Source organism: Eptatretus burgeri, chromosome 7 (assembly GCF_056783735.1).
Source record: "Eptatretus burgeri isolate ZD-2024b chromosome 7, Ebu_testis_v1, whole genome shotgun sequence".
Lineage (NCBI taxonomy): Eukaryota > Metazoa > Chordata > Myxini > Myxiniformes > Myxinidae > Eptatretus > Eptatretus burgeri.
This window is the reverse complement of record NC_140967.1, coordinates 41,442,807-41,465,632: the sequence shown is the minus strand read 5'-3', so window position 1 is coordinate 41,465,632 and position 22,826 is coordinate 41,442,807. Positions and strand designations below refer to the sequence as shown.

Below are 22,826 nucleotides of genomic sequence, written 5' to 3'. Positions count from 1 at the left end.
TTAATCTATAACCCGCTCTTAACTTGGGAGCTACGGATTACGGGTTTCGAAGGGAACCCTCGCAAGATAAACCTTGGACAACATGCAGACAAGACACAGAGTACTTGGTGATGCCTCATGGACGAGGGGAAAGTATCAAAGGCACGAATGCGGCTCGTGACAAGCCGGTGTCAACGGATTTGAACACCCAGCTCGAGCATGCAGCGTGGCAAAATGGCGCTCGTATTCCTTCTCCGGGCACCGCTTGCGCACCAGCGTCAGCGCGTTCAGCCCGGTAAGGTCGACGGCACAAGAGCAGAAGATCCACGGTGTGCTCGAGCTGGCTTTTCACAAGGTCCAGCATACAAATCCCGGTCTGGCCTGCTCACCAGACTAGGCCAAATCGGGGTGTTGGGCTCCGCAGGCGGATCGATGGGATGGAAAAACGTGTCGGGCCGTGCCGGGAGCAAAGACAGTCAGAGGCTCCGTGGTTGGATTCAGGATCAACCTGGGGACGACCCGCACGCTGGGTTCATCTGAGGAGGAACAGCCGTCAACTCACTCCTCACCAAGCAGATCGCAGACTCGACTCCAGCCTCTCATCCAGCAGAAGGCAGACTCGACATCAGCAGCCTCTCTTGCCTCTTTCACGAAGCAGATCGCAGACAGACACAGCCGTCCCTTACACAGCCGATCGTGACTCGACACTGGCAGTTACTCTCTTGCTTTCCCGGCGCTCGCTCTCTGGACACTCCCCCGGGGACCCGTGATTGGTCCATCGCTCAAAATTGCAGCTGCTCTCCAACAATTTGCTGCCAACACGTCTCGCCGACCGAAACTTTCAGAGCGCTGGGCGGGGAATGGTTCGGAGGGGGGAAGGAAGAATAAGAAAACCGCCTCTCGGCATACCACCACTGTATGAACAATGGACAGCCTGCTACACCTCCCGACACACATGTAATGTCCAATTACCAAACAACCTGGCTTAACATCCATTTAAGGTGGATCTGGGCTAATCCTATATTTAATAACACACTAAGGGCCATTCCCGCAACACTATCACTGTCCACTCTGTTGAATTATTCATCTGCACTTATTTTATCGATACCTTTCATTATCCTAAACATTTCTATCATATCTTCTCGCAACCACCTTCTTACTAGTGTATAATCCAGCTTGCAATCCAATTAGCTACCTGACCAGCCACTCCACAAACCCTCACTTTGGATATCAACCTCTGATGTGGTACCTTATCAAATGCCTTCTTCAAGTCTCGATAAACTATGTCCACTACCATTCCCTCATCCACCCAATTTCACATTGTTTTATAGAACTCTGAAAGATTATTTGGACAGGAACTACCTTTGGTAAGCCCATGCTGACTACCTATAATTCGTTTGTATTTGTTTAAATGGTTCCTCATCTGGTCCCTAATTAATATCTCAAACACATTCCCTGCAACTGAACTCAAATTTACAGGTCTACAGTTTCCCAATTCTTCTGTAGATCCTTTCTTAAATAGTGGTGTTACATTTGCTACTCTCCAATCCTCTGGTTCCTGTCCTGACTCCAGGGAGCTATTGAAAATATCTGTTAACATCTTGCTTACCTGCTCAGCCACCTCCATCAATACTCTCGGGTGCATATTATCTGGACCAGGAGCCTTATTTATGCTTAGATTTCCAAGCTGTTACTTTACTTCCTCCACTCCAACCTGGATCTTCTGCAAAAGCCCTTCTTCACTTCCTTGAGAGATACTCTCAGCCCTTGGCAATTCTCCTGACTGTTCTTGTGTTCATGTTGAAGCAAGATAACTGTTTAATTAATCTGCCATCTCACTTTCATCACAAACCACTCTCCCGGTGCTTAACCACTCTCCCGGTGCTATTCCTCAATGGGCCCACACTGGTCCAAACCTGTTCTTTTCCCCTGATATACTTAAAGAAAGCCCTGCTATTGTGCTTAATATTCTTAGCCATGTCCTTCTCATACTCTCTTTTGGCTTGCCTAGTTATTTTCTTAACTTGCCTCTGTTTACTTCGCTAGTAATATAAATCTCACTCCAGTCCTGATATTTTATACCAAATAAATGTTTTCTGCTTCTCTTTAATAGCGTTTCTTGAGCCTGGTGTTGGCTCAGTGGTTAGGGTGGTGGCTTGGGATCCTAGGGTCCTGAGTTCAAGCCCCGTTGGCCACTGAATTAATACACCAGGCGGTTGACTCAGCCTGTCATCCTTCCGAGGTCAGCGAAATGAGTACCAGTGTGTACTGGTAGAGGGGCACTGCATCAGCGACACAGTTGCGCTTCCAAGAAATGATAGCTTCCCTGGCAGCTAAGCTGCCATACGCAAGAAGAAGATAGCGTTCCTTATCTCACTATACCTGCTGTTGGCTTAATGGTTAGGATGGTGGGCATTGGATCCGAGGTTCCTGAGTTCAAATCCCGCTCAGCTGTTGAATTAATACCAGTTGGGATTAACTCGACCTGCCATCCTTCTGAGGTCAGCAAAATGAGTGCCACCATGTTGGTATACTGTGTCAGAGTGGCAACCCGTTCAGGATTGTGCCCAATAGCCAAGGAGACTGCTTAAGCAGCACCAACACTCTGCACAGAGTATGGTTCCAATCTCCTCCTTCTCACACTACTCAACCACCCTGGCCTCTTTCTGTTTCTAGTTTTATACCTCATTGGAATGTACTTGCTCTGCACTCTACACATTTGTTCCTTGAAGGTTTCCCATTTTTCTGATGCTGATTGTTCTATGTTAGGTTCACCCAATCTACATTACCCAACTCTCTCCTCATACCCTCAAGGTTTGCTTTCATGAAATCGAAGAGCCTTACCCTACTATCCTGAACTCCAACCCATAACAGAATCTTTGCACACACAATGTTATGGTCACTTGCTTCTAAATGCTCACCTACCTCTACCTCCTCCAGCATATTGCGATTGTTACTTTAAAGGAGGTCTAACACTGCATTCCCCCTCATGAGCTTATCAACAAACTGGGTTTTAAAATTGTAAAGTTTTTTTTTTTTTTTTGTATACCTTGTCAAGGCTCGTATGAGAGCGAGCACACAACACACAGCAAGGGGGACAGGAGACGAGGGGTGGGAGACAATGACAAAACAGTGGGGAACCGAGACATTAGGAGATCTGTGGAAGGGATAGGGCAGGGAACACGGTGAAACAAGATGGACACCACAGGGACTTTGAGGAACTTACACGACAGGGAGCTTTCAGCAAGGAAAGCAGGGAATTTGAAAGAGGTGGGTTTGGGGTGGATTAAAGGGGGTAAAAAAGATCATGGTTTTAGATGGGAGAAGATCATAGGTGGTTGTGAACAGCTGTTTTGAAGACCTGGAGGGAAGAGTGGGATTGAAGAGAGTGGGAGTTTGCTCCAAAGGCGGGGAAAAAGAGGAATGAAAGAGTGAGCAGTGATTCGTGATTTTGGTAGTTTTACCAGAAGGGGGTTGTTGGCGGACCTTGAGCTCCCTGCGGAAATATGGTGGGTACAAATCGCAGAGAGAGCGGGGGGGGGGGGCGAGACCGGAGAGGGGATGGTAGAAGACAGAAAGACCACTGACCTGCTTGCAGTGAGAGAGTGAGAGGCCAAAGACTCAGCCTCATCGTGGGAGATACCAATGATCTGAAATGCCTTGGTTTCCACTGCGTGAAGCCGAGAATGGTGAGAGGCAGGAGCACCAGCCCAGAGGGAAGAGCGGTACTCCATCAGGTGTGGACGAAAGCTTTGCATGTGGTCAGGAGCTCAGGTGGGCTGAGGAAGGACTTTGCACGATGGCGGATTCCCAGTCGGCGACTGGCTTTGGAAGCCAGGTTGGAAATGTGGCTTTCCCACGAAAGATTATGGCAGATAGTGAGACCCAGAAGCTTGAAAGAAAGCACTTATTTCAGAGGATTGTTGAGAAAGTAGATGGGCAGGGGGCGGGGGGGGGGGGAGGTTCCAAAAGGTCCTTCCGGAGAGACATGGTTTCCGGTTAAAAATCAATCCTGGAATATAACTAGGAAATCCTCATCTTTTCTGCTCTTTCCCTGTTTCTGGTCCCAATCTGTCCCTGACAAGTTAAAATCCCCCATAATCAATACTCTTCCCTTACCACATGCCCATTTGAATTCTTCATGTGCTTCTGCTTCCTCCTCTTCCTTCATACCCAGAGACTTATAAAAGCATCCTACCAGTATCTTACTGTTTTTACAATCTCTAATAACTACCCACACAAAATCCTCAACATTTTTGAAGTCTTTTCTTTCAAGCTTCTGGGTCTCACTATCTGCCATGACCTTTCCTGGGAAAGTCACATTTCCAACCTCGCCTCAAAAGCCAGTCGCCGACTGGGAATCCTCCGTCGTGCTAAGTCCTTCCTCGGCCCTCTTGAGCTCCTGACCACTTACAAAGCTTTTATCCGTAGCCTGATGGAGTATTGCTCTCCCCTCTGGGCTGGTGCTCCTGCCTCCCACCTTTCTTGGATTCACGCTGTCGAAACCAGGGCATTTAAGATCATCGGAATCTCCCGCAATGAAGCTGAGTCTTTGGGCCTCTCACTCAATCACCGCAGGTTGGTCGGTGGTCTTTGTCTTCTACCGACTCCTCTCCAGCCTTGCCCCCCCTGCTCTCTCTGCGATTTGTCCCCACCACATTTCCACAGGGCGCTCAAGGTCCGCCAACAACCCCCTTCTGGTAAAACTACCAAAATCACGAATCACTGCTCATCTTCACTCTTTCATTCCTATTTTTTCCCGCCTTTGGAATAAACTTCCTCACTCTATTCTTTCCCATTCTTCCCTCCAGGCTTTCAAAACAGCTGTTCACCACCACCTCTTATCTTCCCCCATCCAAATCCTCGATCTTTTCTACCCCCGATAATCCACCCAAACCCACTTCCTTCAATCCCCCTGCTTTCCTTCCTGAAAGTCCCTGTAATGTCCATCTTCTCTTCGCCATGTTCCCCGTCCCATCCCCATCCCTCTCCCTTCCACAGTTCACCTAATGTGTCTGTTCCCCACTGTTTTGTCCCTTCCTCTCCCGCCCCTCTTGTCTCATGCCCCCTTGCTGTGAGTTGTGTGTTTGCTCTCATACGAGCCTCGACCAAGGTATACAAAAAAAAACATTAATTCCATCCTTAATGTCATCTCTTTATCTTGATGCAATGCTGTCCTTAACCCAGATTGCTGCTCCTCCTCCTATTCTGTCCTTCCTGTCACACCGATACACCTTTTGTCCTTCTAATCCTGTCCTCGAGTTATTCTCCTCCTTAAACCATGTCTCACTTACTGCAATTCTATCGTACTCCTCGATATCTGCTTTGGTTTCAAGCTCTTCCATCTTATTATTTAAACTGTGCAAAATAGATAAGGATTTGGGGGTAATTTCCCCAGTATGTAATCGCTCCTTTGTGACTTTTCGCTATGTTTTTCTATTTTAAGATCAGCAATAAAGATGGGGAACACGTCCCTAAAACAACTACAAGCGGGCAGAAAGTCCCACCTTCAAAGCGTGACAACAGGCGAAGTCACGCCCCCGAGGGATGGTTAATGGGCGTGATGTGAGGTGCATACAGAGGTAGAGGGGGTAGGAGGCGAGTCGTTAAGGAGGAGACCCGCATGCGGTTGCAGGATGCGGGGGATCTCGCTTTTGCTCTTGGCACGACGAAGGCTGCATGATTCTCGAATTCGTGCTGATGAATTTGGCTTGCGTGCTGAGCAGGATATTGTCCGTTGACAGTTCGGTTGAGCCGTGAAGTGTGTATGATTCTGAGGAGGGAAGGGGAGCGTGCCTCGTGGCCTCCTCACCGGGCATCAGCGATTGTCTCATCGTGTGGGCCATTGTGAGCAGACCGAGTGGAACATCGGCATTATCGCTCTGAAGAATAAACTACAGCGCGGTTCGTGCACCATGACGTCAAGTGCCATCTCTGTGCTGCCTGACGAACTGCTCGGCGCCATTTTGAGCACGGTTTCCCACGCGGTCCGATCACCACGTTCCATAAAGACTATCTTGCCTTGACCTGAAGTTAATTGCCGAATTAAGAAGGAATTATTTTCATTTATTATCTGTCCCCGTGTCTGTATTCAAATCCATGTGTGGAGGCACTTCGACTTAGCGTTTAATTTGCCTCACGTTTTTCTTTCATTATTATAACTTGAATTATCGTTGTACATATTTGATTTATTGTTATTAAAATATTATTTAGTTAATTCGATTTGCTTGTGTCCTTGTTATTGTGCCGTTCTGGTACATCGCTTGGCTGTTTTCCCACGCGCGCACATTATTCTCGGCGAGTCTCGGCTGTGGGCCTCGAAGGGAGGAGTTGGGCCATCCATCCAAGTAGGGGTTAAACCCCCTGGACACGACAATATTTAATAGTCTTATCACCCACAAACACTATCTCCCATACATCATTCCTACCAATCTCCATTGCTGCACCTGCGCTCACTGCATCACCACCACCTGCATTCGCGGCCTCACCAACACCTGCGCACGCTGCACCCTTGCCAGCGCGTGCTCCCGCTGCGCCGTCAGTGAACTCTTTTGTGAACTTGTGTGGAGTCAACATCTCTATTTTAAAAGTATGAAATGTGTGGCTGAAGGGTTTGTTTTGACATTCCCGAGGGCGAGGATTTGTTTTGACGTTCCCGACGGTGAGGGTTTGTTTTGACGTTCCCGACGGTGAGGGTTTGTTTTTACGTTCCAGACGATGAGGGTTTGTTTTGACGTTCCAGACGTTAGGGTTTGTTTTGAAGTTCCCGACGGTGAGGGTTTGTTTTGAAGTTCCCGACGGTGAGGGTTTGTTTCGACGCTCCCGACGGTGAGGGTTTGTTTTGACGCTCCCGACGGTGAGGGTTTGTTTTGACGCTCCCGACGGTGAGGGTTTGTTTTGACGCTCCCGACGGTGAGGGTTTGTTTTGACGCTCCCGACGGTGAGGGTTTGTTTTGAAGTTCCCGACGGTGAGGGTTTGTTTCGACGCTCCCGACGGTGAGGGTTTGTTTCGACGCTCCCGACGGTGAGGGTTTGTTTCGACGCTCCCGACGGTGAGGGTTTGTTTCGAAGTTCCAGATGGTGAGGGTTTGTTTTGAAGTTCCAGACGGTGAGGGTTTGTTTTGAAGTTCCAGACGGTGAGGGTTTGTTTTGAAGTTCCAGACGGTGAGGGTTTGTTTTGAAGTTCCAGACGGTGAGGGTTTGTTTTGAAGTTCCAGACGGTGAGGGTTTGTTTTGAAGTTCCAGACGGTGAGGGTTTGTTTTGAAGTTCCAGACGGTGAGGGTTTGTTTTGAAGTTCCAGACGGTGAGGGTTTGTTTTGAAGTTCCAGACGGTGAGGGTTTGTTTTGAAGTTCCAGACGGTGAGGGTTTGTTTTGAAGTTCCAGACGGTGAGGGTTTGTTTTGAAGTTCCAGACGGTGAGGGTTTGTTTTGAAGTTCCAGACGGTGAGGGTTTGTTTTGAAGTTCCAGACGGTGAGGGTTTGTTTTGAAGTTCCAGACGGTGAGGGTTTGTTTTGAAGTTCCAGACGGTGAGGGTTTGTTTTGAAGTTCCAGACGGTGAGGGTTTGTTTTGAAGTTCCAGACGGTGAGGGTTTGTTTTGAAGTTCCAGACGGTGAGGGTTTGTTTTGAAGTTCCAGACGGTGAGGGTTTGTTTTGAAGTTCCAGACGGTGAGGGTTTGTTTTGAAGTTCCAGACGGTGAGGGTTTGTTTTGAAGTTCCAGACGGTGAGGGTTTGTTTTGAAGTTCCAGACGGTGAGGGTTTGTTTTGAAGTTCCAGACGGTGAAGGTTTGTTTTGAAGTTCCAGACGGTGAGGGTTTGTTTTGAAGTTCCAGACGGTGAGGGTTTGTTTTGACGTTCCAGACGGTGAGGGTTTGTTTTGACGTTCCCGACGGTGAGGGTTTGTTTTGACGTTCCCGACGGTGAGGGTTTGTTTTGACGTTCCCGACGGTGAGGGTTTGTTTTGACGTTCCAGACGGTGAGGGTTTGTTTTGACGTTCCAGACGGTGAGGGTTTGTTTTGACGTTCCAGACGGTGAGGGTTTGTTTTGACGTTCCAGACGGTGAGGGTTTGTTTTGACGTTCCAGACGGTGAGGGTTTGTTTTGACGTTCCAGACGCTGAGGGTTTGTTTTGACGTTCCAGACGCTGAGGGTTTGTTTTGACGTTCCCGACGGTGAGGGTTTGTTTTGACGTTCCAGACGGTGAGGGTTTGTTTTGACGTTCCAGACGGTGAGGGTTTGTTTTGACGTTCCCGACGGTGAGGGTTTGTTTTGACGTTCCCGACGGTGAGGGTTTGTTTTGACGTTCCCGACGGTGAGGGTTTGTTTTGACGTTCCAGACGGTGAGGGTTTGTTTTGACGTTCCAGACGGTGAGGGTTTGTTTTGACGTTCCAGACGGTGAGGGTTTGTTTTGACGTTCCAGACGGTGAGGGTTTGTTTTGAAGTTCCAGACGCTGAGGGTTTGTTTTGACGTTCCCGACGGTGAGGGTTTGTTTTGACGTTCCAGACGGTGAGGGTTTGTTTTGACGTTCCCGACGGTGAGGGTTTGTTTTGAAGTTCCAGACGGTGAGGGTTTGTTTTAAAGTTCCTGTTGCTTGTCACCGTTCCTGTCCGGCGCAGCTGATGCCTGTCGCTGTTCCATGTTTGATACATTCTGAAAAATGCTTTCCTCAAATTAATTCTTTTTCTTGTCATTAGTGGGAAGACAGGATTGGTCAGTGGCTTTGCTTTGAGGGCTTAGGATAGCATAGTACTTTACCATTAAAATCCCCGTTTAAAGTAATGACGATCAGCCTCCTGTTGCTCACTCCATTCAATTTCCCTCGCCAGAGGAGAAGGTATTGCATTTTGGCCCGTTTGTTTGTCTGTCTGTGCACACAGAACTTTCAAGTTTTTCACCATTTGTGCCACCGCTCATGCAGAATGTTTTAATGATAACTATGATGTCATCGGTCACGTGGTATGGCAGCTATTTTATTTTATTTTTTAAAAAATACCTTAAAAAATCTTCTCTGAATTGGCTGAACAGATCGAGGCGAAACTTTACACGTGTGACCGCCTGACCATGAGGAACAAAAGTTTCACACATATGAAACCATCGGTCACATGGTTTGGCAGCCATATTGGATTTACCCTAAAACGTATAAAAATACACCACTCTTCTGTGTGGCGTCAACATCTCTATTTTCAAAGAGAGAAATAAAATGTGGAGCTGAATTTTTTCAATGTAGCTTTTGTCATTGGATGATTTTGGTTTCTTGTCAAACAAGAACATCAACAGTGGCTTCATTGCCCTGTTCAACTTTATGGCGTTATCATTCTTCAGTTTGTTTATAGCAGCCCATGGTTGATGCTGCTGTTTCTCTAAAAAATGATTGTCTAAAGTCAGCTCCATCAACATGGACGGTTTGATTTCTTGCAGTTATTTGAGTCTCGGATGACATTTTCTTCGTTCGTCATTCATAAAATAAGGAAGTGTTTTTGTCGTTTTCCATTCCCATAAATTCTCCACCAAGGAAAGCTGTTTGGCATTTGACTCACATGGTTGTGTTGCAGTTTTGAGCAGCAGAGGGCAGTGTGACCTATGGGAGCAAAGGTGCAATTATATCACACAATTGTGGAGAGGGTTTACAATGTGTTGGAAAAAGGTGGAATGCTTTCCTGAAGATGCTGTGTGCATGGGTGTTGGTGGTTGGAGTTAAATTGTGGTATTGGCAAAGCAAGGTACAGTAGATAACCAACTGACTGCTTTTTTAATGCCTCGATGCATGTTTTTGACTCTTATTTTGATGTTGTGATCATGCAAAGGAGTTGGTGAGGCATGTGAAATTGAAGGCTGGTTTGGGGGAGGTGGGGTCACTGGGGGGGGGGGGATTGTCTCTGTGTGAGAGAGAAGTGGTGAGGGATTATACCCAAGCCTGTGTTTATGCTACATTTGCAATCTAGACAGGCTCCGGCAGTGATTTGCAATTCAAAAACTCAGCACGTTTGGCGGATTTGACGCTTTCTCGTAATTGGCAAAGATTCCCTGGCGAAGTGTTTTATTATGTTGTGCATTTGTACTGCTTAAAATAACTAAATGAACAGCCCAGAGAGTCTCGACCCTTCTAATATTGTTAGTGCATGCTTGCTGTGTGCCGGCGTCTGCCTAGTTGCTCATGCAGACAGATGGGCTTTATAGAAATGGCTGCATATAGAGCTGGGCTCGCCCGCCTGTTAATGTGTTGGGCTTGGTTCATTGCTGCACCACCAAAAAGGTGGGGAGGATGTATGAGGTGTGGGGGGGGGGGATGGGGTGCTTTATACCCTGCAATGGTCCCATGTGTTGCCATCTGCACACCCTGCATCGTTATCCCAGCAGTTAAGCTCCATATTAGACGATGAAAGATATTTACTTGATTGCGACTACTGCAGTTGCAGACCACATGGGTATTGCCACAAATGAATTGCCAATGCCGATGTAGTCTGCAGGACTACACTGCTGTAATAGTGGAGACTGCTCATAACTTACATCACACGATAATGGCAGAGTGTACTTCTCAGCATCGCTCATTTGGTCATGTTGAATCAAACATCACACAATTGGTAACGATTGTTCAAAGTTTTTTGAAATGATATGAATTGTTTTGTTGCTTTTTATCATTGTACTCTTCATTCCCACAGATTTCAAAATCACTGATTTTGGCCCTGCCAGTGCACTTTTACGATGTCATTGCACTTTTTGACTTCACATCCGGAAGTTTGCCACTTCGTTTATTTTTCAACTTTAAACTCGACGCCTTTATTGAGTAGTATGAAGTCGTTGGTTTGTAGTTTTGAAAGGGCATGTTCATTCAGTTCTTTAACTCTGTAGCTTCATGCATGTGATTGAGTTGGGATAGTATCATTGGTGCTGCCATGTGTGTTGATATATATATATATATATATATATATATATATATATATATATATATATATATATATATATATATATATATATATATATATATATATATATATATATTACATTCCACATAACAAATATGAGTAGGCAAAATATTTTCAAGTTATTTGTCTGCATTATCTATTAAATTTTTCTATTGAGACTGCGTCTGTATGCTGTTTCTTCCCGTGGGAGCTGGCTTGAAGTTTTAGGAATTCCCCAGTTCCCTTTACCCAAAGTATAAACTGATTTGACAAAAATGTGTGTTTCGTGGTTTTCTTTTTCCCAGCAGAAGTGTAAATTGAAACCAGGACGTGGGATTTTTGCTGGAGTGAAAAGTCACCACATTGGAACATCTGTCTGGGATCTTCTTTGTTTGACAAATTGGCACTGTAATAGCAGGAAAAAAAATTTAACGTTTATTTCCAGAGGAGTTCCTGAGTTGCTTTATTTTTGTTGTTGCCCAATATATAGTATACTTTGAAGTTCTGTGTTTGCATAATTTGTGTGCTGATCTCTTCGAAGGTGGCAGGTATTTCGAGCAAGTGCAATCCTGATTTATTTTATAGATTGCAATGTTTTCCCATGGGTTTGCTTTCCCATGGAATAAAGGAATGCTACTATATGGGGAGGAAGAGGGTTTGGCCCAAACTGAGCAGGGATTCAAACTTCCTTATCCTCTGCTTTCCATGGCTGGCACTTGGCCCACCTCTGGTGGAAAGCCTTCCTTCCAAACTTGATACTCGGGCACTCCCCAGAACATTCAAAATATTCTCATTTTGTGTGAACATTTTTTTTTTTGGTGTTTTGGAGAGGGGTGGATGAACAAAATGTTTCTGTCCAATATTCATGTTCCTCCTTATTGACATGAGAAGAGGGAATATGAGTGTGCAGCATGCCTATGTGTGTTTAGCCTTAATGCTTTTATGATTCTGCAGGCACAAAACCTACTTCTTCAAACCCCCCCCCCCTACTCCAAGCTCCCTACTCTGCAGATTTCCTTCTGCTTAGTTCTGTCCCCATAAACCGTCCTGAGATTAACCAGGCCGATTGTTTGGTGCTGCGTGACGGCAGGTTCCAGCTGCTTGGTTACGCCATTGATTGCTGAAAGAATTGGGGTTTCTGCTGCTGAGCCCACTTGCTTTGACACGTATAGAACAGGGATGTGGACCTTGCATCTGTCCCATGAGCTTGTCCTACTCATCTTGTGCTTCTTTATCTGTGGAATGGAAAGAACCGAGCGTTTAAAGTTGTAGCCTTTCCGGCTCAAACTTTCCGTATGTCAACCCTGGCTGCCAGCATCTCCTTTCCTATCCCCGGTGCTCACATCCTTATTTCTGAAACCCCCCACCCCTCCACACACCCAATCCGCCACTGCCTTCTCCACCTTTCTAAATCCTGGATGCCCTATCCTGTGGAACAAGGGTGATGCCATACACTCATTGCAACCTTTTTTTTTTTTTTTTTTTTAGCTTTTTGTAAGCACCACATCTTGCAGCTGCTCTCCCGAGAGGCTCTGAGTTTCCATTCGGAGGGGTGGAGGGTTGTCACTAAACTCTTGATCAGATGTCAGATTGTATAGGATTCTAAACACACGCTGCCTGCACAGCAATCTGTGCGGGCATGTCAAGCCGCCAGTCTGGCTGCTTATCCACAAAGCTTCAACAAAAGAATCATTTAATCTGTCACTGTGAAGGCACCTGCTTTGCTTTACAAGTTGGATTTCTGGGCACTTATTGTTTCTTTTGGGTACAGCTTGTTTGTTTCTTAAACTTTGAACATTTACATGATACTGCCATTGAGGTTTTAATTTTTATTTTTGAAGCCCTCTAACAGAAACTAGTTGTTGATTTGGCTGTCTCAGGTGCTTGGTTTATCTATTTTGAGTCATTGCTGCCATTAACCCATTGATTCATAATTCATTTCAAAGAGGTGTGATTTCCAAGCATTATGTTTCCTAATATTGGTGACACCGACACATACAATGCATTTTATGAAAATATGTTAGAAGTGGCATGTTTTTCTTTGCAGTGCATTAAATGTTTCCTCTTTTTTTTTTTCAGGTTCAAATTCTGTAGATGAACATGGAAACAAGGTGAGGTGTGTGAGTGTGTGCGTGTGTTTGTTTCGTGACTGGAGCCGCACCGAGTACAGGATTCCGGGAGGACCTCCCGAGGCCACTAGTTTGCACTGTTGATGCCATCAGGAATGCTCCTTGTTTGTCCACAAATTTCCTTGAAGCCCTTCACCCCTCTTCAGTGTTTTTTTTTTTCTCATGATGCATAACAAGAAAAATAATTAAGATTCTCATGTGACCAATCATCTGTGGCACCCCCATCCTTCTCCCATTAATTCACTCTCTCATTTGCTAACTTATGATGTCTTCATTCCCACCTCAACCCTACCCACCTTTTGCTACAATCATTGTAATTAGGTTCCCTGTTCTTCACTGAGACTCAGATTGTTGAATCCATCTCCAATACCTACCTCCATTGCTTTGACTACATCCTCTATCACAGTTTTTGCTCCAACCTGGCATATGCGCCTACGTCCACGTTAATATCTATATTGCTCGTCTTCCCCATTTTGAGCTTTCCAACCCTGATTTTCAACTTCTCCAGCTCAGTTTCCCTCCTCAATCTTGATAAATTCATCTGCTGCCTCTACCACTCTCCAAATTCTGACAATCACCTGCAGATATTTGACCACCTCACTACCTGCATTGAGTAAATGTAACAATTCTCTCCATCTTCTGAAATCGTCATTTTTGGGGATTTCAACATCCACAACTCTCTTGGCTTTTCCACTCGACCCACACCGAACAGGCGAGGACTGAAACTGAAGCCTTCGTTATCCTCAATGACCTTTGCCATTTCCTTTCTGAACCCACCCACATTCTTGACTGCTCAGCCAATAGCTGCAACATTCTGGATCTTTTTTTCACTTGCAAACATCATCTTTAAATTAATATCCTTGTTGCTGTGTACACCTGTTGGATCTTCTGACTGCTGTCTCATTACCACCTCCTTCCCTTTCAGTAGTGTCATTATTCTCAGTCTACCTCCCATATCCTTTGGCATTTTATTATCTGCCAACTGGGATGACCTTTGCCAATTTTTTGCACACGACCCGAATTGAGACTCCTATTTCTCTGCTGATCCTTCCACGTGGATCAGACAAAATCACTTAAATTGTCCTTCTTGGTATGTCTCTTCAAATGCCACATTTATCCAAATGTGGGAAAGCCTCATCCTCAAAGTGGTTCTCCCATCATCGTGCTTCATTTGTCTCCTTGAAAAACTGCCTATCCAAATTCTGGAAACCTTCACTTACAGATCATAGCCGTCTTGCTTATGTGGCTGCCCGCAACAACTGCAAGCGCATCATCTCCGCAACCAAAGCCACCTTTATCCAGCAGACCTCTGACAAGCTCTCCTCTCTATCCGGCAGCAGTCATGCCTTCTGGTCTTTGCCCAAGTGCATCTCCACCATCTTCTGTGAGTCATTTTTGCCTCCTCTCAACAAACCTGATGGCTCTGACTCAAGCTTTCCTCAATCCAAAACCAACACCTTAGCCTCTGTTTGCAGCCAACTATACTCTGGATGACTCCAACAGAACTGCTCTTGCTTTCCTAAATCCAACTCTTTTGTGCCTGTCATTTCATTCTTCCACTCGCAAAGTTTGCCATATGCTACTTTCCCATGTCGCCACAAAACCAATGGTCCAGATGCCATTCCTGCTGTTGTCCATAAATACTGCACTTCGGAACTTGCTCCTTTTTTTCTGCATGCTTTTCAAACTCTCCTACTGTACCGGCATTTACCCAACCTCCTGGAAGCAAGCCTATATCTGCCCTGTCATGAAGAATGGTGAATAATTTTTTTTTTCTGATCGCCCCAATTACTGTCCATTTGCTTGACCTCCATTATCTCCAGTCGTGGAGTCTCTCATCAGTCAACATCTTTTAACCCAACTTGAATCCCGCTCTTTCCTTGATGACCACCAATATAGTTTTCACAAAGCCAGGTCTACTCGTGATCTCCTGGCACGCATTGCCATCACATGATCTTCAGCTCTCAAGCATTATAATAGCAAAGTAATTTTGGTATCCTGGCAAATGAGCATGAGAGGGAGGAAGTGATGTCATGACTTTTACCTCATGGCATAGTTCAACGAAGGTTGAGAAGAATGGAGACAGACAGATATAATTGTGACTCTGGCAACCACCAACCAACCATTTTTCATGGACGATTCTCATGCCCACGGTTCTACAGCATACACGATCTGCCGCATTTCCGACTTTCTGAATCATGTCGATGTGTGGCCTGTACTCGCATGTTCGGACCGTGGCGCCACACTCGACACGAGTGATGTCGGGTCCATGATCGCCGCCCAGAACGCAGTACCCGAGGTGGCAGCAGCACGATCACCTGACTGGAGCCTGAGTCGACTCCTGCCTCAGGGGCAGACCTGCTGACGTCCGCCTCGGGCAGCAATGCTCACAGATGTTATACGCTATTTTGCCCAGTCCTCGGCCGATGTATGTGGCAGGCTCAATAGATTGACCCCGGAGGTTTCTTCCATCTCAACCAAAATCTTTGAGCTTGAAGAGGCAGTCAATATGAATTCGCACAAAGTAACACAGCTAGAGTTTGAGAAACTTCTCGATCTCAAACAGCATCTCAAAGTGGAACTCACCGAATTGAAATATAAACTCACCACAATGGAAATTTACAACTGCCGAATTAATCTCTGTTCTATGGAATCCAAGGAAATGCCAAGCGAAAATGTGTACAATGTCCTGAAAGAAACTTTAATTTACCTTGGAATTGACAAGTTACAAACTGCCGATTCATCGCGATCGTCAATGCTTATCACCTCCCTTGCCGTGTCAATGGTGGACCAGACGGAGGCGGCAAAGTTCGTTTACATGCATGACCACAACAGAGTACTGGGATCATTTGAGGATCGCTAACATCGAGCAGATTCGTCACAATCACTGACTCGCTCTTTAAGTTTCAGCCACGCAGAATCAACGTACAAACAGACTTTACCCCCTGCCCTAAAGTGTTGGCACACTGAGAGCTCAGCTCACTAAGACAGCATTCAAATTAGAGGAAGAATAATTTTTAGACACAGATAGTTGGAGTGGGGGCCAATAGTGCAGTAGATAGTAGAAAAATCGTGCAAATTATGATACAAGCATCAAATTTGGCATTTCTGTTCTGCAGGGCGTTCTGATCAAATCTGCCCGATTGGCCATTTGAAAATCCAAATTTTGAAACATTTGAAAAAAAAAAAACTTCAAAAACATTTGAACTCACAGCTGGCTGAAATTCTTGAAGCGAAAGTGAACATCCCAGACAGAGAACCAAGGGGAGATGCAGTCATCATTGATGGCTCAGCACTTATCAATGCCCTACCTCCACGCACTTCAAAGATATTTGATAACTATGCTAAAGAAGACATCATCCCAAAGGTGGAATCCTATGGTGCCAGGTACGAGAGGGTGGACATAGTGTTTGTGTACAAGAAGTCAAGTCTGAAGACCGAGGCAAGGTCGAAAAGGGGGCAAGGAATCAGAAGAAGAGTGACAGGAACCAGTAAGACCCCAAGTAACTGGAAAAGCTTTCTTCGAGATGGCAGCAACAAGACTGAGCTGTTTCACTTCCTTGCAGAAAAATGTGTGAAGCACAGACGACAAGCACAGTCATTGTCACAAAAGGAGATGATGCCATTAGCAACACAAGGAAGTCACTGGATGCTGTCTCCAAGTTGTCATGAAGAAGCTGACACTCGAATATTTGTACACGCCAGGGATGCAACGACGGATGGTAGCAAGTCCATTATCATTAAGGCTAATGACACGGACATACTAGTCATAGCAATATCTGTACTGCCATCCTTACAGGAACTAGGTCTTGAGAACATGTGGATTGCCTTTGGCCAAGGAGCCAAGGCACGATGGATTCCAGTCCATGAGGTAGTCCAATAATTCAAATTATTGGACTGGATTCCAGTCCAGTCCAATAATTCAAAAGGAAATTATGATAATATGAAATAAATAAATCCTACAGTCGATGCCTCACACACAGACTGAAATACAGAACCTTCCCGCACACAATAAAAAGAAAACCTTCCCTCCAAACTATTGCTTTACTTAGCTTGGCCCAGAGCTGACCCTTGTGGAACTGGAATCGAGGCCCTTCTCTCGTAGCGGGATGAATGCACGCCAGGCAATCCACGAGCGGCACTCCACGTAAAGGTTTAAAGCTCCAGTGTCACGGCTTCGGGTGCTCTGCTCATCCTCATCGACCCGACCAGAAGCAAAAGGCTGGCGTCTTACTTCGCCACATGAGCCAAACTGCCTCAACACGGATTCAATGGCCATGTCGTCTTCTTCGGTGTGCGCTCGATCTCCGCTTTCGCCTCTCCAAACAATGCACCTTGTGCCTCCACTCTGATCACAGCTCTCCCAAAATGCCAAGCCAACTCATTCTTCCTCTTAAGATGCGCAACCTCGCCTGTCCGCTCTCTCCCTCACCTATCTCCTCTGTCATATTTATCCTCCGCCTCCGGGGCGTGGCCTGCTCTCACCAAACCCGGGAAGGTGAGGCTTCTCCTGCTCGGCTAGCTTCTGATGTCACGCTCACCAATCGTCCCTTGCGGCGTGACTTCGCTTGTTGTCAACCTTTGAAGATTGGGCTTTCCGCCCATTTGTTGTGGCTTCAGGGATGCGTTCCCCACCTTTGTTGCCGATCTTTAAATATATAAACATCGGGAAAAATCAGCGGGAAATCACATACTGGGGAACTTATTCTTACTCCCTAGGCTAATTAACACAGCACCACCCCTCATGTGGTGACAAGTAACACTTAAGCTCACAGGTTCCTGACTGACTACATCGAGATGCTTTCTACTCGTCCACGGACCAAGCAGCTCTGCACAATGCTAAATTCCACATTAAATTCTTCCATCTAACCACCGCAACCGTAACAATATCATCACATCTTTATAATTGTTACTGTAACTCGTTCTGAAAAAAAACCTGAGTGTTCCAAGATAGAAAAAAATGCTTTACTCCATATTTATGAAACTTCATATCATGCTTTAACTTTAATCGTCATATAACCCTTTACATGTTATATATTGGTGGTGACTGTGACAAACATGGTGATCGATTCAGACCAATACCATCTTCCTTTGCTAATAATGTTCATTTTTTTTATTACTTCTTGTGACCGCAACGTTTTAACGTCTCTGCTTCACAGAGCTAAAACGAGGTATTATTTTTGTCTCTTCAATATCTTCAGAATTGATGCAAAGGGCACCAATAAAATATAGGTGGTGATCAATAATGTCTTGAAGAAAAGTGAGAAGAAAAAGCTTGTCTTTCATGATATACATGTTGATGGAGTCCACATACAGGATCCACATACATAGCCCATGCATTGAATTCCTTTTTTGTGAATATTGGCCCAAATCTTGCTTGAAATATTCCTGTTCCCAATGTATCTTTAAATACTTGTTTGAAGCACCCAATTCCACAGACATGATTTTTCTCACCTGTTCATTAAACAGAGGCAATCGATGTTGTCAGTAACTTTAAAATGAAAAAGACTTCAAGTTATGATGATATAACTAACGTTGTTCTTCAAAAGGTTATTCAGGAAATAGTTCTCCCATCAACCCACATTCTTAACTTGTCTTTAGTTCGTGGTATTGTTCCAAATAAAATGAAAATCGCAAAAGTCATTCTTGTAGTCAAGAAAAGTGACCAGCAAGACTTGGGCAACTATCACCCAATATCACTTTTGACATCCTTTTCGAAGATTCTTGAGAAAATAGTTTATTCGCTTCTCTCAAATTTTTAAGCAATTGTCTAGTTTTTGCTCAGTCTCAATTTGGTTTTCACCAAAAACATTCAACTACACATGCATTGCTGTTATTTATTAATAGAGATGCCAGAACTATTAATAACATGTCACACACAGTTAGTATTTTCCTGGACTTCTCCAAGGCCTTCCACACGATTAATCATGAAATACTATTATATAAACTATCCCGCTGTGGAATCAGGAGAAAGGCCTTGGAGTGGTTCAGGACCTATCTTTCTGATCAAAAACAAGATGTAGACATTAATGGTTTTGAGTCGACTTCTCAGGCAATTTCCTGTGGGGTCCCACAAGACTCCCTCTTCGGCACACTCTTATTTATTTTATATATTAATGATTTTCAAAACTCATCATCATTTTAGTCATTTGTCCTTTTTGCGGATGACTAATTTATTTTGCTCTCACCATACTCCTTCAACTCTCTCGGAAATTGTGAATACTGAACTGTGATTTGGTTTTAATTGGATCCAGGCCAACATAAATTGTCTCTTAATATTAACAAAACAAATTTCATGTTATTTAGTAATGCCATGTCATCTTTACCCAATCCTGTATTAACTAAAGGTAATTTACCAGACACTTTCATTCCTCTGTTCCAACGCAATAGTGCTATACATTGTTACACTACAAGACAATATGATTGTTTTCATCTTCCATGCAATCATAAAGTCTCCACAAACAAAACAATTACAGTGCCTATATAAAGTCTACACCCCCTTTCAAAATTTTCACCTTTTGTTGCCTTGTAGCGTAGAATTGCATTAAATCATACTTTTCACTCCTTTTTTAATATTATTTTTAATTTTTGCATACCTTGTAGAGGTTCGTATGAGAGCTAACACACAATGCTCATCAAGGGGGGCATGAGACAAGAGGGGTGGGAGAGGGGAGAACAAAACAGTGGGGAACAGAGACATTAGGAGATCTGTGGAAGGGAGAGGGATGGGGCGGGGAATATGGGGTATACAAGATGGACATCACAGGGACTTTCAGGAAGGAAAGCAGGGAATTTTGAAGGAGGTGGGTTTGGGGTGGATTAATGGGGGTAGAAAAGATCGAGGATTTGGATGGGGGATCGAGGATAAGCGGTGGTGGTGAACAGTCGTTTTGAAGGCCTGGAAGGAAGAATGGGATTAAATACAGTGAGGAAGTTTATTCCAAAGGCGGGAAAGAAGAGGAATGAAAGAGTGAAGGTGAGCAGTGATTCGTGATTTTGGTAGTCTTACCGGAAGGGAGTTGTTGGCAGACCTTGAGCGCCCTGCGGAAATATGGTGGGGACAAATCGCAGACAGAGCAGGGGGGGGGGTGAGGCTCAAGAGGAGACGGTAGACGACAAAAAGACCACCGACCTGCCTGCAGTGACAGGCCCATAGACTCAGCCTCATCGCGGGAGATACCAATGATCTGAAATGCCTTGGTTTCCACAGCATGAAGCCGAGAAAGGTGAGAGGCAGGAGCACCAGTCCAGAGGGGAGGGCAGTATTCCATCAGGCTGCGGACGAAAGCTTTGTATGTGGTCAGGAGCTCAGGTGAGCCGAGGAAGGACTTTGCACGATGGAGGACTCCCAGTTGGTGACTGCCTTTGGAGGCCAGGTTGGAAATGTGGAGGCCAGCTTGCCGGTATCCTGTGTCGCAGTGGCAACCTGTCCAGTATTGTGTCCAATAGCCCAGGAGACTGCGTAGGCAGCACCAATGCTCTGCACAGTATGATCCCGATGGATGGATGGATGGATGTATGGAACGCAAGTGTAACAACCGATTCTGACAAGACACTGACATCGTCCTCATCATTAAATAACAGCAAATTGACTAAATGCCATTATGACAGTGTGCCTAAGTTTGGATTTTATAATGCTCTTCTTTCCTGTTTCATTGCAGATACCAGATGAGTTTGATGATGGTGAGTTTTGTGATCCTCTTTTCTTTTCTTTTTTTTGATCTTTAAGCTTGTTTAATTGTACATCGGAATATTTTCCTACTAAATATTTTCCTGATTTTTTTAGCCATGGCATCAGCCCAGCTGGGAGTTTATATTTCGGGTGCTGTCAGTCCGTGCATCCATTAGAGTGCAAATGACTAAGGAGCCTCACCTCAAAATGATTGAATGCATTGCTTTTATATTCGGCATATGTATGCAATAATTCCTGAGCATGAAGCACGTCAAATGATTTTGGGATTGGAGCCAAAAGTCATGAGACAGGGTTCTATTTCGAAATTTTGGCAATTTAAAAATACAAAAACATTGTGGGAGAGAATAGTGCAGGATTTTCTGCTTTCAGGGACCATTTTTATTTATTTATATACATACACTTTACCATCTCCTCGACCAACACCCAACCTTGCATTATCTATTAATGTACAATTTACCATCAACACTACATACATACCAGCTCTGAATCATTTCTTAGGACTAGCGAAGATAGATCGAGGCCGTTTATTCCTGATATGTGAAACACCCTGCAACCTATGCCAACAGAAAACAGACTTTTTTGGAATGCCAGCCACATTTTCCATCCAATCATCATGTAACTTTGTTTAAAAATTATCCTTTGATTGGCACTTCTATGTTGAAAGTTGTGTGTCAATAGCTCAAGCAATTGCTTAAAAAGCAAATTTAAAAGTGGATGAAGGTGGAAAAAAAATAGACGGCCTTGTCCGACGTTCCACAACATGGCTAATGATGGTTTTGGACGCTTATTACAAGTTTGTTTATGTCTATACACTTTACCGTCACTGCTGCAGAAGTACCACCTTGAATTATTTATTTATATACATTTATCCTTTATACAACATATATCGTCTATCTGTCCCGTTTTGAAGGTGTGGACAAGGATGCAAATCCTCGTCGAGGACTTTCATCCTTGTCAAAATTTTTTTTTTTTTACGTACATTTTGAGTATGCATGCTTGATTATCCCTAAAAGGAAAAAGGCACGTTTAACATGAGGTTTAGTCTGGGAAGGATATGACGTGAAGGCTTTAATGGCTGTGTTGCGAGTAAAAATTTTGGCGAGACATTGAAAGTGATTGGTTTTGATTGAGGAGGTGGTGAGGGCCGTGAACCAACTATGCCAAGGCATTTGATGAGGCTCCTCCCACAATGGTTCCATTTTAGAAAACTTAGTAATATTCCCCATCCATCTGACCATATTTTTGGCACTCGAGGCTTATGTAGATTGACATGTATGTCCAGCTCACAGAATGGCATTCTTTGGTGCTTTTATATAACTAGATTTGTTACCGGACCTTGCTTCTTTTTAATGAAGTTCACCACCTCAGAGACCATCATTCCACTTTCTGCTGCTTTAATAAAACTGCTGCAAGTAAAAAAAAAAAAAAAAAAAATTATTTATTTATTCTCAGCCAAACATGTTATTTCACATCAAGTTTATAATCAGTCTTATTTTGCAATTTTTTTTTTTTTTTTTCGAGACATTGTCATCTTCAACAATGTGGAGGTCTGAAAAAAAATATTGGTGTCAAGCTTGATTAGTCTGAAAAGTGAATGATGAAATTTGTGTAAATAAATCCTTCAAAGTTGATAAAATGCAAGAGCATCTAAAGCTGAAATGTGAAGATTGGAAGCAACACCTCTCGAGAATTATGGTGCTAGCAGCATGCCAAGAGGGCCTAGGTACAGGTGGGAGGAAGTGCATTGTTTGAACCTTCCATAATACCTTGTGGAGGTAACATGGAAATAATTATAACCGTCTATTTGGTGAGCACTCGTGGCTTGCCACCGTCCGCCTCGCTCCACCAAAGGTTCAGGTGCAAGACCAACTTGTTAAATCTTGTGCATCACTTTATTTATGTCACATAATTAAACAGGGCTCAACATGGTTGCTCCCACTCGTGATATGGAAAAATGAATGTGTTAATTAAATCTAATGGAAAATTCTTCAAAAATACCTCCTGTTTGCAAAATTCTAACATGTTGAATCATGCAAAATTTGATGCACATTATTTGTTCTCATTAAACCATATTGAGTGGAGGAGATGGCAATGGGGGAGCATACCTTGTTTTTTTTTCCC

At 44.4% G+C, this 22,826-nt stretch overlaps 1 protein-coding gene across 2 annotated transcripts in view; it reads left to right on the top strand.

Annotated features, from left to right (window-relative positions):
* TIMM50 (translocase of inner mitochondrial membrane 50) overlaps positions 1 to 22,826 on the top strand; it is a 151,961-nt gene that overhangs the window by 55,564 nt on the left and 73,571 nt on the right. For both annotated transcript variants that reach the window (XM_085888132.1, XM_085888134.1), the window contains exons 2-3: positions 12,963 to 12,994; positions 20,674 to 20,695. In XM_085888132.1, coding sequence (XP_085744258.1) covers positions 12,963 to 12,994; positions 20,674 to 20,695 — 54 coding nt within the window. The remainder of the gene's footprint in view (positions 1 to 12,962; positions 12,995 to 20,673; positions 20,696 to 22,826) is intronic.